The sequence below is a fragment of the Pieris rapae genome, chromosome 18 (genome assembly GCF_905147795.1).
Source record: "Pieris rapae chromosome 18, ilPieRapa1.1, whole genome shotgun sequence".
Lineage (NCBI taxonomy): Eukaryota > Metazoa > Arthropoda > Insecta > Lepidoptera > Pieridae > Pieris > Pieris rapae.
In genome coordinates, this window is record NC_059526.1 from 1,752,457 (window position 1) to 1,775,203 (window position 22,747).

Genomic DNA, 22,747 nt, shown 5'->3' on the forward strand with positions numbered 1-22,747 from the left:
TACATAAAATTTATGTTATGATTACGAAATAATGAAATTAGAAAAAAGCTTCAACATATACAACTCGAACATAGTTATCGATTCATGCCACGTAGACCTAACTTTAGAATGTCGAATTTAGGTGTTGGTGTGAGCGCATGGTAAAAATTCATTCTCATAATTTTTCTCCATCTTTCCAAAAGAAGTATAACTTTAAAAATATTTAAACAGCACTTCTGCTATCTCACCTTCTCCATACAAAACCAATGGTTTATCTGAATCGTTCTTCATATAATTCTCTATGAACTGCAGATCATCCTCTCTACCATGAAACACTTTAACAGAGTTATTGCAAGCGTGGAGGTGTTGAAGGATTTCCGTGACAATCTGACCCTGGGCACTGCTATCTTCTTTTCGCATCGCCCTGGAAGTTATAAGGAAACTAAACACGATGCATGTCTATACAGTAAAAAGAAATAAAAAAATGACAAACAAATAAAACAAAAAATAAAAAAAAAATGAAACAAAAAAGTTTCAGGTGTAGTTTTTTTAAGGATCAGAATTTGCTTTTTATAGAAGAGTCATTTCTTTGTGGAGATGCTTGGAGAAGCCTGTGTTGTGAACCAAAACATACTTCAGGGACCGTACCTATTCTCTAAATATTAATTGATTTCTAAATAAAAGCTTTGATATACATATATTTTTTATTTATACTTTTTGACGGATATGTTGTGGCCCTTTTAAAACTTTGAAGGAACAAGTACAATATCAGAAATAAGGCGTGGTTGGTTAAGTTATTCAGAAACAATTTTTTTTTACCTGATGTTAAGTGATATCACCACGCGAAAGTCAATGCCAGAAGGCTCGCGAGTGCGTTGCCAGTCTTTTAAGAATTGGTACAACCAATGCTTCGAGAAATCCATGGAAGTGACATAGGAGAGTCTTCCTAGCAATACGTCTCGAAGATGAATCTTATCCTACGTGTGAATACAGTCCAAGAAAATCCTCGCCGTTGATCCAAACCAGTGATAACAGTACCACCACATATGATATTGACACACACACACACACAAGAAATAAAATTACTTTTAAAGCTTATGTTGGCTCTATTAAATTTATTTTTTTCGTGGGCTTAAGGACAAAAGAAACGTAAGAAAAAAATGGTTAAAAAAGAAAGGCAGAAAAGTGAAGAAAAAGGAGGAAAGAATAATTAAATTTTAGAGATTTAAAAAACCCCACACTTTAAAAACAGTACTACAGTGTAACCTTGCTGAAAGCATTACTAAAGGAATTTCATACATACAAATACATACCTATCAACTAATTTGATGATGTTCTTGTAGAAATGAGCGATGAAATGGTTGAGATACTCTCCATGAGTCTCGTTGTCCAGACCTTCACGCCCAATCCATTCCACAGTATATCTAACATTATACATCAACGTTAATCAAAGGTAAACTTGGTATTGAAAAATCAATGCATTGTAAATAATATAGTAGGTTTATGAGATTGTAAAAATGGCTGGACTAAATATACTTGGAAACAAGACTGAAGGATGGACTATACATATTATTTTAATTATGTATTTGTTGTAGGTATAAACTGGATTGCAAATAAAGGCTTTTTTATTAAATTTTTTATTAGTACACATGTAACTTTGATTTCACGATTAATCCAAAATGAAAATAATTAGGACCTTTTTGGTACTGAGGATCCCATCTGATGTGAAAACTACTGTGGTATGAGGCAACTGAATATAGTCATTTAATAATAAAACTAAATAACGTACTAAATTTTTGGTTTTTATTAAAAACAAAAACAAAATTGTAATTTAAAAAAATTTGGAAGAGCTGGGAATCTAAAGTTATTTTTTACTTAAAAGGGTTGCCAAATTTATGCATAATGCATTGTTTATAAGGAATATATATTTTTTAGTTTTATAAAAAAATCTTATCTGTTAAAAAATTTCACTTCTATAAATATCACTTGTATAATTTTTTTTTTGTATTGATAAATAAATAAGTTGTGAAAATTAAAATGCAAGACTATTTTAATATGCTGTAAATGTCTAATGTGTTTTTGTCTTAGATTTACATACTTTTGTATATTAGTAGTCTCGATTTTCTCTGGTAGTCTAACATCGCGCAGATCAGCGAGTAGCTTTGAAGCTTCTGCGTCCAGACTTCTGTTTAAAATGTCAACAAAATTGCTGGCTTTCTTCAAGTTTTGGAGATTAATGTTATTTATATATCGTACGTAGGCCAGACAATGGTTCTTTGTATTTTTAACGTTGAGAACACCGTTGATAACTTCGCGTTCGGTTACTGTAAATAAATCAAATTTGCCTATATTTTTGTGTAAATGTTACATATTGGTAAATGGTAATTCGACGTAAGTGTGATTGTTTGTGATAATTTCAATTTTTTTTCCAATGCATTATTAGTGAACCGTTTTTGGTCATCTCATTTAATAAATAAATCAGTGATCAACCTCTTTAGGTCTTGGCCTCAGATTTTTTGAATCTGTTTCATGATCATTTTTAAATCTAATAGGCAAGTTGGTGATCAGCCTCCAGACAGACACACGTCGTCGACTTTTTGGGTCTTAGACATGTCGGTTTCCTCACGATGTTTTCCTTCACCAGTTTTGCTTGCATAGTCTTCTGATGCCAAACTAATCATTTAACCAGAATTTAAACCGAATAGTTATACACTTGATGTGGCAATTTTGATGTGAAAAGCACTCGAAACATCCAGAAAGTTCGCATCAATGTATCTAAACCAAATATTTCATTGAAATGTGGAGTACTCGAGTAAAGATGACACTTTTACGAACCTGACATAAAATAATTGTGCATAGTATCTTTATCAATTTTTCCAGAATTGTAAAGTTGTAATGATGCCTTTCTGAATAATTTTTGCATCTTTCCCAGTGTGTCCCACCATATTGCTTGGTCTTCAGCTTGCAGTTTTGGAACTCTCTGTAATCATTTATTATTACTATATTAGGTTTTTAATAACAATATCAGTTCTATGTAGTCTCCATTGGTTCTATCTATTACCAAATTGGTCAAGTGCTTTATTAGGCACATATTAGATAGCTTTGGTATATCAAGTTTAATAATATCTATTAATAAATGTGAAAACTCTATAGATTTTCTATAATAATATAACTACACCTGGATTATATTAATTTGTTCATATATATATATATATATATAAATTGGATAATAATTCTTTCCTGTGATCAGCTTGTTCACTTATATCATTGTTTATTATTAACTGCTTAAAATATAAATGTCCAATTACTATACAGAATTTTAGCATACAATTTGCATACAAACATGCTCGCAGATTCCATAAATAGTTTCACTCAAGGCTGTTGAATATTAATAACCAAATCATATTTTTTACAACCCTGCTTTAATTATATTACATAGATTAATTTAAAATCTCTAAACTGAAGTTTATCAGTAACTTAAAAATTTCTCTGCATCACTTTGCAAATAAGGAAATAATCAAAACAATAAGGTTTAAATTTACACTAACCTTATTATTAAAATTTACAAGTATAGAGGAAATAGGCTGCAATACAGATATAGGAGGTACAGCATTTGAATCTTTTTTGTACCAGGTATCCAGAAGGATCACGTCTACTCCGCCAGCAGCTAATTCATCACGTAACATCTGTAGTTCCGACGAGAGCACATATGTTGGAATTGGCCTGGAAAACAAAAATATTAATTATATAAACTTTTTAATTATTATTATATGTACCAATTGTATAAAGTTATTATAAATATAAAACTTCTTAAGTAGTTATTTATTTATCTCAGATACATTACGATCTTGTAAGAGATGATTTATTAAATATAAGGCCGCTCATCACACTTTACTATGGTAATTTTATGCAACAGGCTTACAGTGTAGATATTTTGTAAACCTATATCTAAAGCATACATTAAAACACATTTAAAAATATGAAATCAATATTTACCTTATATTGACTTAGTATCTGGATTTTTTTAAATTTTTTATCCATAATGATTTTTAAAAAAGACATTGCCTAAATAAGCGTAAAATTCTGACTAATTAGAAAAATATTGTGAAAATAAGAAAGTTTTGAGCTACAGTTAAAGTTAACAAAAGTTCGAATTTATCTAAATTATTTCTATGCAAATTCGTATTTCGTCGTTAGGTAAAATTTAAATTACAATTTACAAATAAAGCAGACTATTAATCCTGGATACATAGAATAAATGACGTCTGGACTCTGGTTTGTGTCTAGGTTAAATCATTTTTTTTCGACCTTACGTTCTTTTACAAATTAATTATCAAATAATTACTTAATGAATTTAGTACAACCCTTGTTGTAAAACCTACGGTATTGAAATTAATTCTGTTCATATAATATGATTTGGGAAAGATTCTCAACTGACAATTGACAATGCTATTTTTGCGCGGTAACTCGCCAGCATTAGCGCGCCAAATCATATTAAATTTAAATAAAAAAGTTTGGATTTTGGACTATCCTAGTCCTCCAAATCCTATCCTAAATCCTCATCCTGTTATTTATTAATATTTAATTTTATGTCAAATATTACAATAACTGTAGTTTACGCAATGGACATTGATAAGAAAAGAACAATAAAACATAAAATATCCTAGTTTCTGGCTTAATGTTTATATCCCCCAACTAGAGCAGTGAGGGTTTTATTTTACATGAAGAACCCATAATAATATATTATGTTTATACTTCTTTTTAGCTTATCTTTTAACCACTAAATTAACTACAATCCAAGTATTTATTTCTCTCGTGTAAATATGAATAGCTTTTTCATTCTCATTGTCTGGAATTAATGTTTACCTGTATCCGTATTTCTGTCCAAGAAATACTACAAAATTAGGTCCCATAGACAATCGTTGACAGTTCTTTATCTCCCGCATACAAAGTTCTGTGGTCATATGATCATCCGTGGCTTCATCACGAACACCCCAACGCATGTCCACCACCTGGTAGATTTTATAGAATCTCTTATATATAAAATTGGTAATCAATAACATTTACCTTAAGTCCATAGAGAAGGAAGAATGACAGTTTACAATAATTTTAAATTCCATTAACAATTTCATGTAGGTAACTGAAAATGTAATTGACCTATTTAATTATACTTCCGGTATTGGAGCTTTATAGTTGAAGCAGCATTTAGAATAGTTTTTAGATCAAGATTTAGTGGTCCAATTCACTTCATAATGTTGTTTGAAAGTTTAGTTTTATGTATGCATCGCATTACATCATCTAAAAAGCTCGGTTAGAATACAAAGAAGAAAGAAAAAAGAAAACGTTTTAATTCGATTTCCAAATGTTAAAGTCTAAAGAAATGAAAAATACTATTTTAATCTGTTTTTATAAATATCTTTTATTATTATAAAACTACACCCTCTAGGGCCACACAGTTCGATACCGCAAAACACCGTATTCCTTTGACACCAAAGTTCTCAGCAATATAAATTGGTCTGAATTTATAATAGAGAACATTACTAGCCTAAATATAAGTGCCCAGTTTCCAAAACATCTTGTTCTATGAAAGTGCGTTCATACGGGATACATTTCATAAACAAAGCTGACGGATCGGCTTACGTATATTTCTGTCAACGGAAGTATAGCACGTGTACGAAACTATATTTACTGAATAGATGAATTTACTGTTCAACTGACGTATGACCCGAAACAAGCCTCGATTCTCATAAATGCGATTTATGATAAGGCTCATTATTCATAAATACTAAACAGCCATACGCAGTTCATATTTAAACATTGGCGATGATTGAATAGGAAATAGATAAAATACAGATTACAGTAATAAAAGTGATTTAGTTAGTAGTTTAGTTTTTATTTTTTATTAAAACTTGAATCTTATTTTTACAAGTACATTTTTAAAGTGTATCGTTAAGTAAATAATTAGTATAGGTTATAATTATAATCCTAATAAAATATAGATCTATCTTTCCTGCAAATCTCAATCTTTTTTCATTTTCCCACATCTAATTGAATATTTGGACAGCCCTAAAATGTCCACATAGTATGTACACAGTATAGATAAAAAGCTCTCTGTGACAGATTGATCACACAGATTCGGACATCAGTCGTCCATTTGAAAAAAGTAAAAAAATAGGTCATAGATTCTACATTTGAAGTGAATTGACGTTTCAAAGGGATTTTGTTTTGAAAAGCGATTTTGAGGGATTAATTAAATTCTGGTATCTGTATTCATTGTCGTCCCTTTTCCGTTTTGAAGAAAATGTACCTAGAATTATTGAGAGATTACGGGGATAAATCCTCATGTTGTTAAGGCAAAGATGAAAACCGAAAGATGAGAATTTTCTATAATAATTCTTAAATCTACTTAAAATTTTCGAACACTGTATAAGATGTATTATTTTCATTTCTATATTTAAGTATCTACACGTTGTTGCATTACATATACATTCAAATTCTTACTTATCTAACAAGCGATCTCTTCCAGGCAACCCTAGTAAGGAAGAAGAATAACAATATTTGAAGTGGATAACTACTTTAAAAAATATATAATATTATTATTGTTGTACAGTTGAAATACGCCAATAATGTTAGTTATTGACAGTGATATTCAATTAAATTTTTTTATTAATATTATTATTTATTGTATAATATGTACTTCCATTAATTTCCAGCTGCTTCTATTATTTTCTAATGTTAGCACTTCTTGTTCAAGTTGCCTACCTATCCTTTTCAATCACGAGATGGACAAAGGAAAAGAGGAACACAGAGAAAGAGATGGGTAGACTATATTAAGAAATCGGAAGTACTGTTTTTTTAAACCTTAATAAATGTACTTATTTTCCTATTATTCACATATGTACTTAAAATCCACTGCTGATAGAGCTTTTATTCGAAATATTTATTTTTGACCTATTTAACTCGAAGAGCTACCCCTTAAATGCCGAAGGATTTAAAACGACGCAGACGAGGAAGACATAAATTTTTATGATATCTGTTTATTAAAACCGCATTCATTTCACGGAAAGCCGATATTTATTTGACGCCAGCGTTCCAGGATTTAAATTCTTCTAGAAGACGTTAAAAATGGTTTCTTTTTTAAGAATTCTTTGAAAAAATCTTATATTAATAAAAACGTAGTTTAGTAAAGCTAGATTAAACGAAGAACGAATTTGAAACGAAGTGTGAATAAATAAAAAAAAGTTATTGTGAAAGTTGCATTTAATCTAAAAGAAATTCACGATTTTTTTTCAGTGCAAAAAAATGAAACTTCCAAAGTAGAATCTAGGCTTAAACGAGTATACACAAATAAAAAAAAAACATTTGTATATTTGATTAAAGACACGTATACAAACGCGATTACTTTAATTAAAACCGGGCACAACTCAGCTTAAGGTGCTGTCACCGGCAAAACTTATTAATGTTTTTCAGTGGGTTCATACTGTCTTGGAGAAACATATATATATACACACCAAACAAATGTTAAGACCTAAAAGAGGTTGTAGCGCCACTGATTTATTTATCATAATAAGTCTTCTGTTGTACTTTTCTAATATTATACAGTGTTAATAATCGTAATGTATGTATTAGTACGTGAACTAGTATATTTTATCATGTAAGTAAGTGATTTTTTAATTATTACATACAAATTTATTTTTTAAAATTAAGAATTTCACTCACTGATGGCGACTATCTAAAGAAATTAAACTTTATTTGTAAGACATTTTAAATCTAATTAATTATTTACACTCTTTACTTATACAGTAATAATATAATTGGGCGAGGCAAGCTCTGGCGTCACCGGTATCTTCCAGCCACTAACACATATATATATAGCACATGGGCACCCCATATTTTGAATTTAATTTAATATCAAAAGTTACCTGAAATTCGAGTCCATGTTTCTCTCTGCAATAGTCTTTGATGCGTGGATAACACTTTGCCATCAACGTGTTTCGTTCCATAGTTGTATCTGAAAACGTTTAAAATCAATTTAGGTTATTATTTTATGTATTTATTTAATTATTATAGAGCTGCACATTTAATATAACAAGAAAGTCACAAGCACCCATGTTTATACTATCAGGTTATGGTAGTATTTGTTTGTTATTATAAGAAAAGCATAGACAATCCGTCTAAAGGGCCATTTTAAGGATCCCTTGAGTCACTGACTAAGTATACAGCCGTGTTCGAAATTCTTTTCTTTTTGTATAAACACTAAGTTTTCCGTCACCGTTCGAGCGAATGTTAAATGCACACATAGAAAGAAAGTATATTGATGTACAGCCGGGGTCAAACCTACCTACCTTTAGGGGTGAGAGTTGTACTCTGAAACCACTATGCCAACACTACTCTAACCAATATCCACGGGCAATAGAACGCAGGTGTTCCAGGAGACACGTGTCAATTAAGACACTAAGACAGAGTAGATTCGGGACTAGAGACCACTCATATAGTCCACAAAAAAGAGGAGAATAATTTTTAAAAAATCTTCTCGCTGAAGTTGAATAAACCTAAATATTGAGAAATATATCCTAAAGCCCGAAGCGTAAAAGCCACAAATTAAAAAGCTCTTACATAACCATTGTGTTCTGATTCATTTTTCAAAGCATTCCGCAAACAGGACAAAATAATTTAGAACAGTTATTGTAGAGCTATTTGATAACAATGCTTCGAAAGAAGAAGAGAAAATTACAAAAATTCAGTGACTCTTCAATCCACTGCTTATTATTACTACTATGTTTAAGATCATTTTCTGTATGAATAAATAGGTTCCAAAAATAAAGAAAGACTCAAAGATGTGCTCAACACAGTGTCAACACTGTACTTGCTACAAGAGGAATTTTAAATTTGAAACTCTTGCTATAATAGCTATATTGATTATTTATTTATTAAGGGAACTAAACAGATACATTTCTATACAGTAAACAATATATAAAAGCAAAACAAAACATGACCCTTAAAAGTTTATAAATCAGGAGAACGATAAACATACTAGTAGCTATAATAAAGAAGAAAGATACAAGGCTTAGTTATTAATAGTTTTGACTTATTTTTAAATAAATTATTATCACATAGTATATATTATATCTGCGAGGAGCTTTAATTGTTATTTGACTGCATGCGCCGAATGCAGCTGTTATGCGGCTGACGGTTCCTACAGATAACATATAGCAGGTGATATTGTTTTATCACCACAGTACAAACAGTCATTACAGCTTACGAGCTTACAAGTTCCAGTCAACTGTTTTGGTTTTTAGTAGTTTTATGAAGGAGTTGTTAGCCGGTAATTGCCGATGACATAGATAAAGGTTTTTTAGCTCGGTAAATGATTGAGTTTTCTTTAGAAGCTTAAGTAAGGCATAGTTAATCGATTTTATCGAAGTGCAGTAAAGCCAGATGGCGTACGATGGAAACATTATTATGAATGTTTAAAGGTAAAACAGAATTAAAAAAATATAAATTTCGAAGTAACCCACTGGATAGCAATTTACTACTGTGCTTTATTAAGCCTTTCATGGTTGACAGTATAGGACACTGTAGTCCAAAATTGAAGCTTAGTAAATTGAAAGTAAAATCTGGAGGGTTGGACGCACACATATACAAACTGACACACACATTTAGACGAAGTGCTATAACTCTGTCGACTAACTATTTTTGTTACAGCTGTGTTGTTAGTGCTTTGAATATAACAACCCTTAAGACATTCCTCGCGTTGAAATCACAAATGTACAAAGAAAATAAAAATTAGGGTTGCCTGGAAGAAATCGCTTAAAAGCAATAAAGCCTCCCGTTGCCTTGTAACTTTTGTAACCTGTTTTTTTTATTTTTGTTGTGTATGTTTTTGAATAAGGTATTAAAGTATTAAATAAATAAAGAAAGAAACAAAATATACATATTTATTTAATTTTTTCTATGAGACTTGCTCGTTCGGTAACCATAAAGAAATCATGTTTTATAACAACCAGAAATCTATGACGTAATGAAGCACAATTTCCAACAACTTTTCATAACGTTCGATTCGTTTTGTGAACAAAGGAGACCAATAAAGTAATGCATTATGACAAGACACCACTGTATTTAATCAAGTATGTCTAGATCCAAGAAATCGAAAAAAACTTTTATTAAACCCACCACAAAGTTGGCGTAAATCTTAACCCATTTGGCGAGGCTTGGCTCGAATAGCGGTGTCAAGTTCTGTCCCCACTTACTAACGATTCAGGCATCGGCTATTTGTTTGGCTCTGTTGCTAGGGCACGATCGACATTTTAAATAATCTATACAATTAATTGTAATAATTTTCGGACAGTTAATGACGACACAATGGACTTTAATTAGCTTGTAATTATAATAAATCAAAAGTATTAATATTGTTTGTTATATAAGTGACCCGGCATTATTATTTACTTTTATATTTCAAAAATAAAATAAATTAGTGGCGCTACAACCATTTTTAGATCTGGGCCACAGATTTGTTTCATTTTCATGATTTCATGATTTGTCCGACTGTCCGACTGTCTAAGGTAAGTCGGTTTCCTCACGATGTTTTCCTTCAACATTCGAGCGAATGTTAAATACGCTCATAGACAGAAAGTCCATTGGTGCATACCCGTGTATCGAACTTACGACTTCAGGGTTGAGAGTTGAACGCTGGAGCCACTAAGCCAATACTGTTTTTTTTAATTAATAATACAGTTTCGTTGGAATGATGTATAGGGAAGAAAAGAAGAGACTAAATAAAAAATACAGCGTTATAAAAAAATAACTATGGTAACAGATGCAAGAAGAACAGAGAAGTGAAGCAAAAAGCTACTAAACTGGTGCCCAAGGTACAGCAAACGGAAAAGAGACCACTTAGAAGACCAAATAAAAGAAATAGCAGGTGGTACATGGCAGAGAGTGGCACAGTGCAGAGAGGAACGGTGGGATTTGGAGGAGGCCTTTGCCATAAAAGGGTACACAGATACACACTAGAAGAAGATTTAAATGGTGTTTAAATGTCACAAATGTATCTGAATAAAGGTATTATTATTATAATACAGTTTCGTAAGATCACAAAACAGATTCAGATAGACCAGACCTCAAAGGTTGTAGCGCCATACATTAAATATGCTTTTTAAAAACGGTTGCTAAAAGCAATATCATTCGAGTGCGTCACGAACAAGCTTTAATTATTTTAGATTATCTCTGATAGCGCAAAATTTATCGCGAAAATTTCATTTTCAGTGCAGCGTAATGAGAAATTGAGTGTTCTTTAAAATTATCGGAAATTGGGACATTGTCACTTCAAAAATAGCTTTTATTAATTATCATATTCTACTCATACTCCAAATCCCGCCATTTCTTTCTTTACTGTTTCACTCTCTGTCATGTACCTACGAACTGCTTTTTTCTTGATTCTTCTTTATCATTCTTTGTACACTATTTTGTACTTGTACACTGTTTATGTAATCTCGACGACAAATTAAAACTAGTAAATATTCTCAACTTGAATCTTATCCTTGTAGCTTTGCCTCCACATTCTGCACCAATAGACTTTCTGTCTATGTTAAATAATAAACATTTAAAATTTGCTCTCACGGCGAAGAAAAATGAGGAGAAACCCGGTTTTCCTCAGAACCAAAAAGTCGACCGCTTGTGACAGGAACTGGAAGCTGATCACCTATTAGATTTCCAAATAATCATGAAACAGATAAAGAAATCTGGGACTTAGACTATTATTTTTCTGATTTAAAAGACAATTAATTAAGAAAAGTTTTAGGCCAAATCAATGCGAATACAACCTCATAGCACAGTTAGTATTAAAAACGCGGAAACTATTTTAAATTAACATGAGACAAAGAATGTGTCTCGCTGACTAGGTACTAAGATTTTAAACCCCTGAAATTTCTGTATAAATAACGTAATAAATTTTCAAGGAACTAACGTAAATCAAACACAATAACTATTTTTTTAATTGACTTTTACTATATAAATAAATTTGAATTTCAAATTTTGAAATTAAATTTTGAATGTTATACCACCATTTAGCCTCGACTTCCTTAAGAATATGCTTATTAGGAGTACACTTTAGAGTAAAATCACCGGCAACGTGAGTAATGAGTATACTCCACATACTTATAATACATACTTATTACCTTGTAATTTATATATTTTGTGTTATTTGTATTTCTTTAGCAACGAAGTGTAAATAAATAAATACTCAGTCTCACGGCCCATAATAATATTAATAATAAAAGCCCTTATTCGCTGAACTTTTCAACTTACATGCAATTCTTATTAAACAACTGCCCACTGAAGTATTTCCGAACCAATTAGGCTTAGGGTCCTTGAAGAAAAGTGCGCACCAATTCTTAAACGGCCGGCAACGCACTCGCGAGCCCTCTGGCATTGAAAGTGTCCATGGGCGGCGGTATCACTTAACATCAGATGAGCCTCCTGCCTGTTTGCCCCTGTTTTATAAAAAAAAAACTACGAAAATGAGCTCATAACGAATTGTAACGTTGACATATTTTCTTAGAAATACGACTGTAAAATCGCTATTTTGATGGTATGCGTGATTAATTTAGTGCAGAGATATCACAATTGTCTCCAGAATAATTAAGGCGCAAAAATATGTCTAAGCAACGCATAGTTTAACACCATTGACTGCTATTAAAAAAATACCTGTGAAGGTTGAGCTGGTGAAAATCCTTACGATCTTGGAGCTGACTGGAGGCAGGGACTTCAAGGAGCCCCCGAATATGAGATCTACTGTGCGGTCATCCATTTTGTTTTAGCTTAAAAAAACAAATAAAAAATTGTTAGTTCCAAAATTTTAAAAGCTTTAAATTTTATTGTAAAATTGTTTTAATTAGAGTTAAACAGAAGCATTATATAAAAACGCTTATTCAAAAAACTTTGTAGTATTATTTATAAATGTTTATTATAATATTCTTTAAATGTTTCAGGTACGTATCATCAAATTTTATTACAAGGAAAACTATTTGCTATCCCTTATTTATCAATTATATTCGAGCGAGAAAGACATTAGCTGTCCTTAGAAAATCTAAGACTTACCTGCCCTACTTCTTAACAATCAATACATTGCACCATTTCAAATGTTAAGGTCGAATATCGAGCGCTTTTCACTTTTAACAAAGTGCGTTATTCAATTTTATAGAAACATTTTGAATTTGGAACGTGCTGTCGGTTCTACTTTGGATGTACCACTACGAGTTTGGCGAGATATTCCCAAATTGTTATTACGTTGCTAGGCAACGGTTTTGATTTGTAGATAATTTGATTTCGAGTGCCGATTAATAAGCGGTGTGCATACATTTACGAGATTATATAGATAAGATAATGACTTAATGTCCTATAGATGGGGCAGTGGTTCCCAAGGAAAACATCTCGAGGAAATATGTCAGGCAAAGACATCTGAATGCTTAGCTGGCTGAACAGCTACTTGCCTATTAGAAATGATTACATAACAGATAGAGAGATAACGAAGTAAAGCGTAATTTGAAGATTACTATTTAAAATTATGTTATTATATTATGAGCGTTTTATCTTTATCTAGTAGGAAAAATAGGGATAATTGAAATTTAAAAACTACATTTAATTAAATTTATTTAAATTAGTATATTATATATTATATTATACTCTAAGCTAACATATTTATTTATTATTTATATATTAACACTTCGTTGCATTACATAAAAGGAAAATATTAAACGTAATTTAATGAAAAGCAACTGGCGGCCTTATCGCTTTAGAGCGATTTCCAGACAACTACTGAGTATATTACATAAGGTAGGCAAGAAGTGCAAAAATACATATTACAAATAATAAAATGGGGAAAAAACCATACTTAACATATACTACTATTCTCTATCTATATTCTATACTTATATGATAACTCGTTCATTCCAAAACTTTTCTGTTCAGGGCTATGACCCTGGAATGTCTTGGAATCCTGGAATACTTAAGGATACAAACGTGAATACGTATATATATTGAAATCCGTGTATCACCTTAAAACGTTTCAAATTCCTAGCAAATGTAACACTACCTTATCAGTTCCCGGCACCAACTGGTACCATTATAGTTCAAACTTACGATGGATTTAAAATAGATTCTGACCTATATATGGAGCTTGGATGATTCACTTTCTAACCCACTTAACAGCATTACATTTAATATCAGAATGGCAACGTGATCCTTGAATGTTCGATTCCCGTTAAAAAAAATCACTGTCTGTAATGAAAGTTACGTCACAAAAATTATACAGACACGCATAGTATAGAATACACTACAGAACAAATGGTAGCAGTATAATTATCTTCAGTATCCTCGTTAGTTAAATGGAAATTTAAATTAAAAATGCAAACTAAAATTAGTTATAAATTAACTATTAAATTTATTATAGAAGAGCTGGGATCCCTGGCAAAGATATCTTTACTTAAAAGGGTTCTCAAATTTTACATATAATTTAATGTATACAGTTTTAGTTTATTCATCTTTGAGACATTTATCCGTATTTACAAAAGATGCATGTAGAAAAATAATTGCATTTTTTTGCGGATGTTATTTTGTTAGTTCTATAATCTGCTTTGGAATCCTTGACCGCATTGACCAAGATTGGGAGAGGGTCGAGGCTCAACTCAGCCAGTCTTGGCTAGAGCCGACCTAAGTACAGCTGGATCGATAGAGTGGAAGGCCAGCCATTGGCGGGAGGTGTCACAGGACAGGAAGAGCTGGAATATTTTCATTTTGCAGTTCAAGACAATTTGGAGATGCAAAGCCATCAGAGTGAGTAAGTTTTTAGTTTCAAAAATAAAAAATAAAAATAAAATACGTTTATTTTGGAACATAAGATCTTCTAGGTATCACTTATTCCACGTCAATCAAGTCAAACTTGTAGGCATCCCTATTTTCATTTATCACATTTCATCAATTTACAGTAACAACATTTATTATAATAAGACGAGTCAACACAGAATTTTACTTTGACTACTACTTCGACGAACCATAGAATGTCGATATTAAATGGTTCGATAAAAAATACACGATAAAGTTTGCTTTTGTATTTAGAAAAGTGATTGTACGATGTTTTAAAAATCTATTTAAATTTTTAATTTACGATGCAACCATACGACTGAAATGTTTATAGTAATAATTACTGTGTAAATAGTTAAAAAAAATGGGGGGGAATTTAAAACTGTATGTACATGACTACTTTATTAGAATAAACCCTAAATATATGAATTATATAATTGCTATTATCACAATAGCAAACTTTATACCAAAATAAATATTTTCGTTTCGTGCATAATTAAACCCAAAAATCATAAACTGAAACTCAAAATAACTTTATTCATATAGGTAACCAAGTACACTTATGATCGTTAACAGAAAAACTGTTAAATTTATTCTAAATTTACATTTACTACCAGTTCGCAAGTCAAGGGCGTAGAGTGGGCAAGACGAACTGGCAAGAAACCCTCCGCCGAACTTTTTAATCGCCAAGTTTTGAGTCCTACAAATTTTGCATAGCAGCCATTAATATTTGAACTGGAGTAAAATAAAAGTGTAGTGTAGTGGCATCTGAAAATTTATTAATTAATTTAATTATTTATAATTAAAATTTCAGTTTTTATGTGACGTTAAAACCTTTTTTGAGTGTAAAATTTAACTTTTAAATATTAAAAATTACGATTAGACAGGAAAGAAATATTGGATTGTTCTAAGCTGTAATGTGATTCATTTTTTTTAATTCTGATTTATTTTTATTCAAAGACATTCTGCAATATAGTAAGGATAATTTTGGTTTGATTCCCAAGAGAACTGTCAAGTAGATAAAGAAAAGTGTTCCAGAAAAGCGTCCCTATCCAATGGGTATTACGGGGATATATTTTATATCTGTGTATTTTAGAACTGCGGAAAATATTCGCCTTGGTCCCAATTGTAAATGGATTGGAGAAATATGTAACTATATGTCTTAGAAGTTAGATAACTACATAAAATGACATTGTAGTCCATCGCTGTAATGTAGCGGGTATTTATAATCTGTGACGATAATAAAGGGCATGAAAAGCAATCCATTAGTAACAGTGTATGCAGGCCGCACCTTATACTGGGCGTAGTCTTTGCCAGCTGGCTTAAGTGAGTGACTTTGTCATGGGCGGAAGCGATAAGCGATCTGTCTGTCTGATGTGAACTCGATAGCTGCACCATGAATTCGACAAACAAATGAGCACTCAATGTTTGTGTTTACTCGGTACTCTTTTGAGTTTTTTACGCCGGCTTTTCTTACAGTCTACACCCTCTGTCTTCTTTGTTGATTAGTAGGGATGTCTACAGGTTCAAATTTAATGACGTGGAATAAGTGATACCTGTCTATCTTATGTTCCATAGTAAACTTATGAGTATGAGTTACTCGTAAAATGTAGGGTGTTCAAGGTACTTACAAAATAGTGTATATGATAACGCTATTGTGCGCTCTGTTATGTGCGTGGCTGTTGCCAGAAAAATCACTAAACATCATGTTAAATATATATTATAATGTAACAGGAGGCAAACGGGCAGCCAGGCAGGCTCACCTGATTTAAAGTGATGCTGCACATGGACACTCGCAGATGGACTTGGCAGAAGACTCGCGAGTGAACCAACCCGTTTGCACTAGTCTACAAGAATTATGAGTGTAAAAAGGCTAGCGTTATCTTTCAACAACTTATATAACTCCAAAAAGGTTCCTTGTTTCATATACCAGTTGCATAAAATCGCTAGATACAATAACTTGTCCCATCCGCCAACGGAAACGCGTCTATTTTTGTACCGATCCTACCTGCTTTTCCACGATTAGAGTCGACTATAAACCGTGTTCCGGCGGCTACACCCACTGGACATAACAACTTAGCTGAAACTATTACTTTGTTAGAGCATTAAAAGCTATTTTCAGTGCTAAATAAAATTTGTAATTCTGTAAGATGAAATCGATCAATCAAACTTAGTTAATCCAGGATTCTTGGGAATGAAATTGGTTACGGGTCGGTGGATAAAGAGTCTGATTATCATTTCAATAAATTTGGCACCTTAGAATGTATTTTTTTTTATTTTCTAGAATATGGGATAACGGGCAGGAAGCTCACCTGATGTTAAGTGATACCGCCGCCCATGGACATTCTCAATGCCAGAGGCCTCGCGAGTGCGTTGCTGGCCTTTTAAGAATTGGTACGCTCTTTTAAAGAAGGTACCTAGTTCGAATTGGTTCGGAAATACTTCAGTGGACAGCTTGGTTCCACAAAGTTGTGGTGCGTGGAAAAAACTGCCTTGAAAAAACCTCAGTTGTGGAACGGCGGACGTCGAGGTATATAACATAAAAATAAATTAGTGGCGATACAACCTTCTTAGGTCATATTTCTGTTTCATGATCAATTGACAGGTACTTGATCAGCCTCTTCTGTGTATGTACATTGTACCTCTTATATACTTATTATCTACGTATATAAAGACATTTTTTTTTCTTTTTTTTGGAGCACAAAATTAGGACAAACATATGCCAAAATTAATATACATAGGTACATATAAAAAGCGGTGTCGTCCATAGAACATGTGGACATGACCAGCAAAAGTAGTACAGTGTTAATACAAACAACCATAAAATTAAAATACAAACTATGAAGAATTAAACTATTTGAACCAAGAAAAGATTATCGGTACTGTGACATATTGTACACGTATAGTCGTTTTCTGTTTTATATCTTTTCATCAATCACCTAAACTTTTAATCCAGCCACGAGTAATCGACGAGCATACAAATAAATCAGGTTTACGATCTCTCGTTAATCCGTAATTAGTGAACGTTATGTGGATGCTTTTAATGGAGTAAAGAAAAATGTATAGGCAATTTACAAAATAAAGTTTTCAGGGAAAGTCGAATATTTCACAAGTTTAGCGTCCTTACAACTTGTTGCAGCTTTTAATGATGGAAAATTCAAGGTAAGAGATGGGCTGGTAAGGAAGAAGTTGTGGTTGCGGAACGCATCCGCCGTCGTTAATAGAATTTAAAAAATCCTAAAGCCAGCAAGAGATTTTATAATAATTTATTTGTAAGAATATGGTACAAAAATGTTATGGTGGTACAATTGAAAGTTCGCATATTCGGCCACACGCGCGCAGCGCACCGCGCAAATTTTCTTAAAATTAATTTTACATAGAAGTTATTTACATGTGAATTAGTCAATTCTTATGTAATTTGTAGTAATAAATCACATTATTATATCTTAACTGTAACGATAATTAATAAGATTTCTGTTTTAATTTTGAAAGGTATACATACTTTGTCAAACTGTAAAAAAACTTTTACAGAGTTTGATAGAGTATGAAATGCTAAGGTAACATTTTTGACACTGTACATAGACAATTCCACTTGTAACTCTTTCCAAAAAGACATCCTTAGAATATCATCAGACATTACTGAATCAAGCTGATTTGCACACATACGCTTTAGTTACACACACAAATACACTACCATTCTACACGCATTATCTCTCTGTACATTATATTATTGTTTAGTCTGCAAAACTTTTTATTGGCTTTTTGATTTGAAATTAATTTGTGTTATGTTTCGTAAACTGTAAGGTTTTCTGAATAAATAAAATACGGCTGCGTTTATTTGTATGAAATTACTAATAAGTTTTAAAAACAACAAAATGGCGGGCTAGATCTCATTGAATTAGCGTTTTTGCTCATTCCCTAGGGCCTAGGATATTCCATATCTAGAATATGTCAAGCCAAGTCTGCCAGGCGAATATTAAAAAAAATATTTAGCACCAGAGGCGCTGTTAGATCTTTCATAAGTTTAACTGGTGTGCATTATTGTACTTTTTTTTTAAAGATCGGCCGTCTTGGCCGGCTCGTCAGTGCGATACCGGTCTTTTAAGAATTGGTACTCTCTTAAAACACAAGAAAGAAAAGAGAGTCGAATTGGTTCAAAAATACTTCAGACGGTGGTGCAGCAGTAGTGGTTCCACATAGTGGTGGCACGCAAATATGCTCAGTTGTGGAATGAAACGGAATGTGGAATTTCAAATTCTGCTGTGTAGATTGATACAACGTGATTAAAACTTAATTTTTATATTAAAATCGGGTCCGCTCGCATATAATATAGGGCTGGCTTGACTGACATAGAAAGCAGCAGTCTCGAAATTTGTAGATAGATTCAGATTTGGCGATTACCTCTCTCTCTCTCTTGCCTCTTTATCGGCGCAAAATTTTGTACGACCATTCTTTTGGGGTCTGAGAACGAAGTCAGTAGTCAACACTATCTTATATCCTAAACACTTCACGCCTCAATGAAAACCCATAAACAACAAAGCAGGATTTGTATTACTTTTCATATTATTTAAATTATCGTCGAAGTGTCAACTAATTGCCGGATAAATAGCTCGTAAACTTATTGAAATAAACCATTTCGCATAATTCAACTACAGGATTTTGTTTGATTACAATTTATTTATATCCTTGTCATGAAATTTGGATTTATGTGTTTTAAATTGAAAGTGTTAGTTAATTTACTATTAGTATCTTTTTGCCTCGATCTTTGTACAAACTTCAGATCTAGAGGTTAGTTTGATGGTTGCCATAATTTTGAGAGGGTACTGACTGTAGATGGACAGACGAATTTGCGGTGACGGCGGCGTAAAGACGGCATAAGATATTCGTTTATTCGTTTATTTGCTAGAATAGTCTTACAATTAGTTACATAAATTACAAAAATCCGCCACATATAAATAGGCATGCAAATGTCATATTATATTTTATTTATTTATTTACATAAATACAATTTATTATCCTTTCAGACGTGTATGTACTTCTGTTCATGTTATTATTTTCTACCTTTGTTTATTCATTATGACACACATACAAATTATGTAAGGGATGCCGTAGATAAGTAGTAATTATGAATAACAAGACTTGTTATTAAATCTTACATTTAGAAAAATACATTTAGAAAAATGACAGCGCAGAGTTAGTTAGACACCAAATATTTGTAATAATTCTTATCTTATAATATGCTAGCAAAATGTCTTGTAAAATATCATGGAATATGCTTTCCCCGTGAGTGAAACTGTTATTGCTTTGTGTCATATATGTGTTTTATTTCTGTGAAATAAAATTAAGCAATATAATTATAACTTTGCTTACGTAGGTATCAGCAGAAAGAAGCTTTGGCCGAGTCAGCTTGAAGATTTATAGTTATTCCTCTCAAATGAACTGTATGTGTTCGCAATCACACATGCTAAGCCATTATAAAACTTCTAGAAAGAAAGTACAAATTTTGTAAGCTTCAGCGTAAATCTAATTATCATCGTCAAAATTTAAATAAAGAATAAGAAATCTCGAAATATTAGAAACTATAAAACAAATTCAAATTTTATCATAATCTGTAATGTTTTGATTGCTTAAGAAAAAAAAATTATATTGTGAAAAGGCATTAAGTCTTCCATGCGGGCATAGGATAAAAAGCATACCAAATATTCAATATTTTAAGCCTTCAAGTATACGAGCATACTGCACTTCTTTTATCATTTTTATTACTGTAATTGTGATATTCAGATTTCATGTTATTTTTGTCTTCGGAGTCAGACTAAAAGTTACTGTAATTTATATTTAAATCTCTGATAAAAAGTACATTATTATTATTATTTGTATTAGCTTCATAGTAATACTGTCGCGTAAAATTTCTTACAATATTTCACAGCGACTCTTTGCTAGTTCTTTTCTGACTAGTGTTTGTGCACAACTCAAACCAACTACAAATTGTATATACTGACTTCAAAGTTTAAACCCTCGATTATCAAAAAAACTGGACATCTACATAATCGTATACTACGTAAACCTACATAGCAAAATAAAAAACTTAATTTCTTCGCTGAATGGTTTCTCTCTCTGAGACCTTTCAGCTATGACTCCTATCTTAAAAACATTTTTTACTACAGATTTAAAACTTTTTACATTTACTTTTTACATCTTAAAAATCAAATTTTCCACTCTCCTAAGCTGAAACGAAACACATTCATGTTTTGCAACGACAGTTTTACTACAAAATTGTAAGTTTAATTTAGAAATTATTACGATAAACACCATTCATATATCAAAAGGAAAAATCACCTGCCAGCGACACAGTGAATCCTAGTGTGGGGCTAATACACTTTATTTAACCTAAATATCCTTTTATTGCGTATTTTATTCTCTCTTTACGATAAGTATTATCGTATTATCGAAGTATATTTAATATTGAACAGTCTTGATCATTAGATTCTATCTCAAAAGATTAATTACTCATTTCTAAACTACAATATAATTACCAAGGTAAATAATATAACATTCACTGCGCGTGCGTCGAATGACAGCAGTTATCGTGTTTCAAATTGTATGATATTACCGATCGATATTAGCACCACGTAAATTATCTGTTGTATGCATGTTAACTATATCTTTTAATCAATTATCCTCCTATAACTTCGAACCCAGCTGTATTAGAAGTCTCTCAATAAATTATATTATTATAATTGTATTGTAAAAATAATTAATTATTTTTATTTAATAATTATAGGAGATATATTATATAAATGGGGTTTCTTCGTCTTGGGTTCAAGAATAATTAAGTTTTTAATTTGGCGACTGGTATACAGCACCGATGAAACCAGTGCTGGAGGTTTCTTCTATGTATAAGTATCGCAAATATTGGCAGTATATAGCGAAAGGAACACTGTCACATTAACTGTTTAATAAGTAGTCTTTTGTCTCTTTTCGTCAAATTATGTTTATGCGATGATGTAAAGAGACTTTTTAATTTATACAGTGAAATTAGGCTAATGTTCATTAACTTAGTCTTGAATGCGTTTATAAAAATTTTAAGCGACTTTAAAACCAAAAGAGTTATTGGAAATATGGAAGTATCTGTGTTTTGGATTTAACTATGACAAACAAGAAGTATGAAATAAACAATTTTCGTGGACAAAACGGAGGTATTGCTTTATACAGATAATAAGATCATGAACTATTTTAATTGACAATACTCCCAGTTTTCGTGATCTTAATGGATGTAAATGTCAAAAGTTAGTTAACTGTGCGTGAGCCAGTGTTATTAGTTATTTGTGGGACCAATTAAGATAAGCTATGTAAATTAACAATACGACATTATCCTTTGTTTTACAAAGTGCATGTTGGCGAATTATTTACTAGAAACTTATAACAAAAAAAAACATATGGGTAAATATTTCCGCGATCGGCTATCGCACGCGAGACCTCACCATCAGAACCCAAGAAAACAAAATTTCCTCACATTTCCTGTGTGATTGGGATTGGACCACTGACCAATCCAAACTCTAAGCCAGTTCCAAAAACTAAGCTATAGAAGAATACAAATAGTGTTTAGTGTATAAATAAAAAATAAAAGATTATTGATATTCACATATTAGGTACTTATAAAATGTAGTTATGTTAATTAGATAACTTAAAGATGTACATTTAGTAAGGACTAGGTTTTATAACTTGTTTTTGATGGCTAAATCTAACAAAATAGATTCAAAGACGTCGGGTAAGCGGTGTGGATGCGTGGCTCAATTCAATGTCGTTACATTTCGTACAGTCACGGATGTACTGTATCAAGGTAATGTGCGGCGTGAGACATGACAGTCACCGTTTCCATTACCACCAATGGACGAGTCAGAATTAATAA

General features: G+C 31.8%; 1 protein-coding gene across 1 annotated transcript in view; it reads right to left on the reverse strand.

The window, feature by feature from the left end:
* LOC111004304 (NACHT and WD repeat domain-containing protein 2) overlaps window positions 1-13,190 on the reverse strand; it is a 33,722-nt gene extending 20,532 nt beyond the window's left edge. Inside the window, exons 1-9 of the mRNA XM_022275294.2 lie at window positions 13,078-13,190; window positions 12,685-12,797; window positions 7,902-7,990; window positions 4,846-4,991; window positions 3,528-3,702; window positions 2,815-2,959; window positions 2,078-2,303; window positions 1,293-1,403; window positions 228-403 (exon numbers count right to left, since the gene is read on the reverse strand). Of these exons, the coding sequence (XP_022130986.2) occupies window positions 228-403; window positions 1,293-1,403; window positions 2,078-2,303; window positions 2,815-2,959; window positions 3,528-3,702; window positions 4,846-4,991; window positions 7,902-7,990; window positions 12,685-12,787 (1,171 nt within the window). The 5' untranslated portion in view covers window positions 12,788-12,797; window positions 13,078-13,190. The remainder of the gene's footprint in view (window positions 1-227; window positions 404-1,292; window positions 1,404-2,077; window positions 2,304-2,814; window positions 2,960-3,527; window positions 3,703-4,845; window positions 4,992-7,901; window positions 7,991-12,684; window positions 12,798-13,077) is intronic.
* Window positions 13,191-22,747: the final 9,557 nt, after the last annotated feature.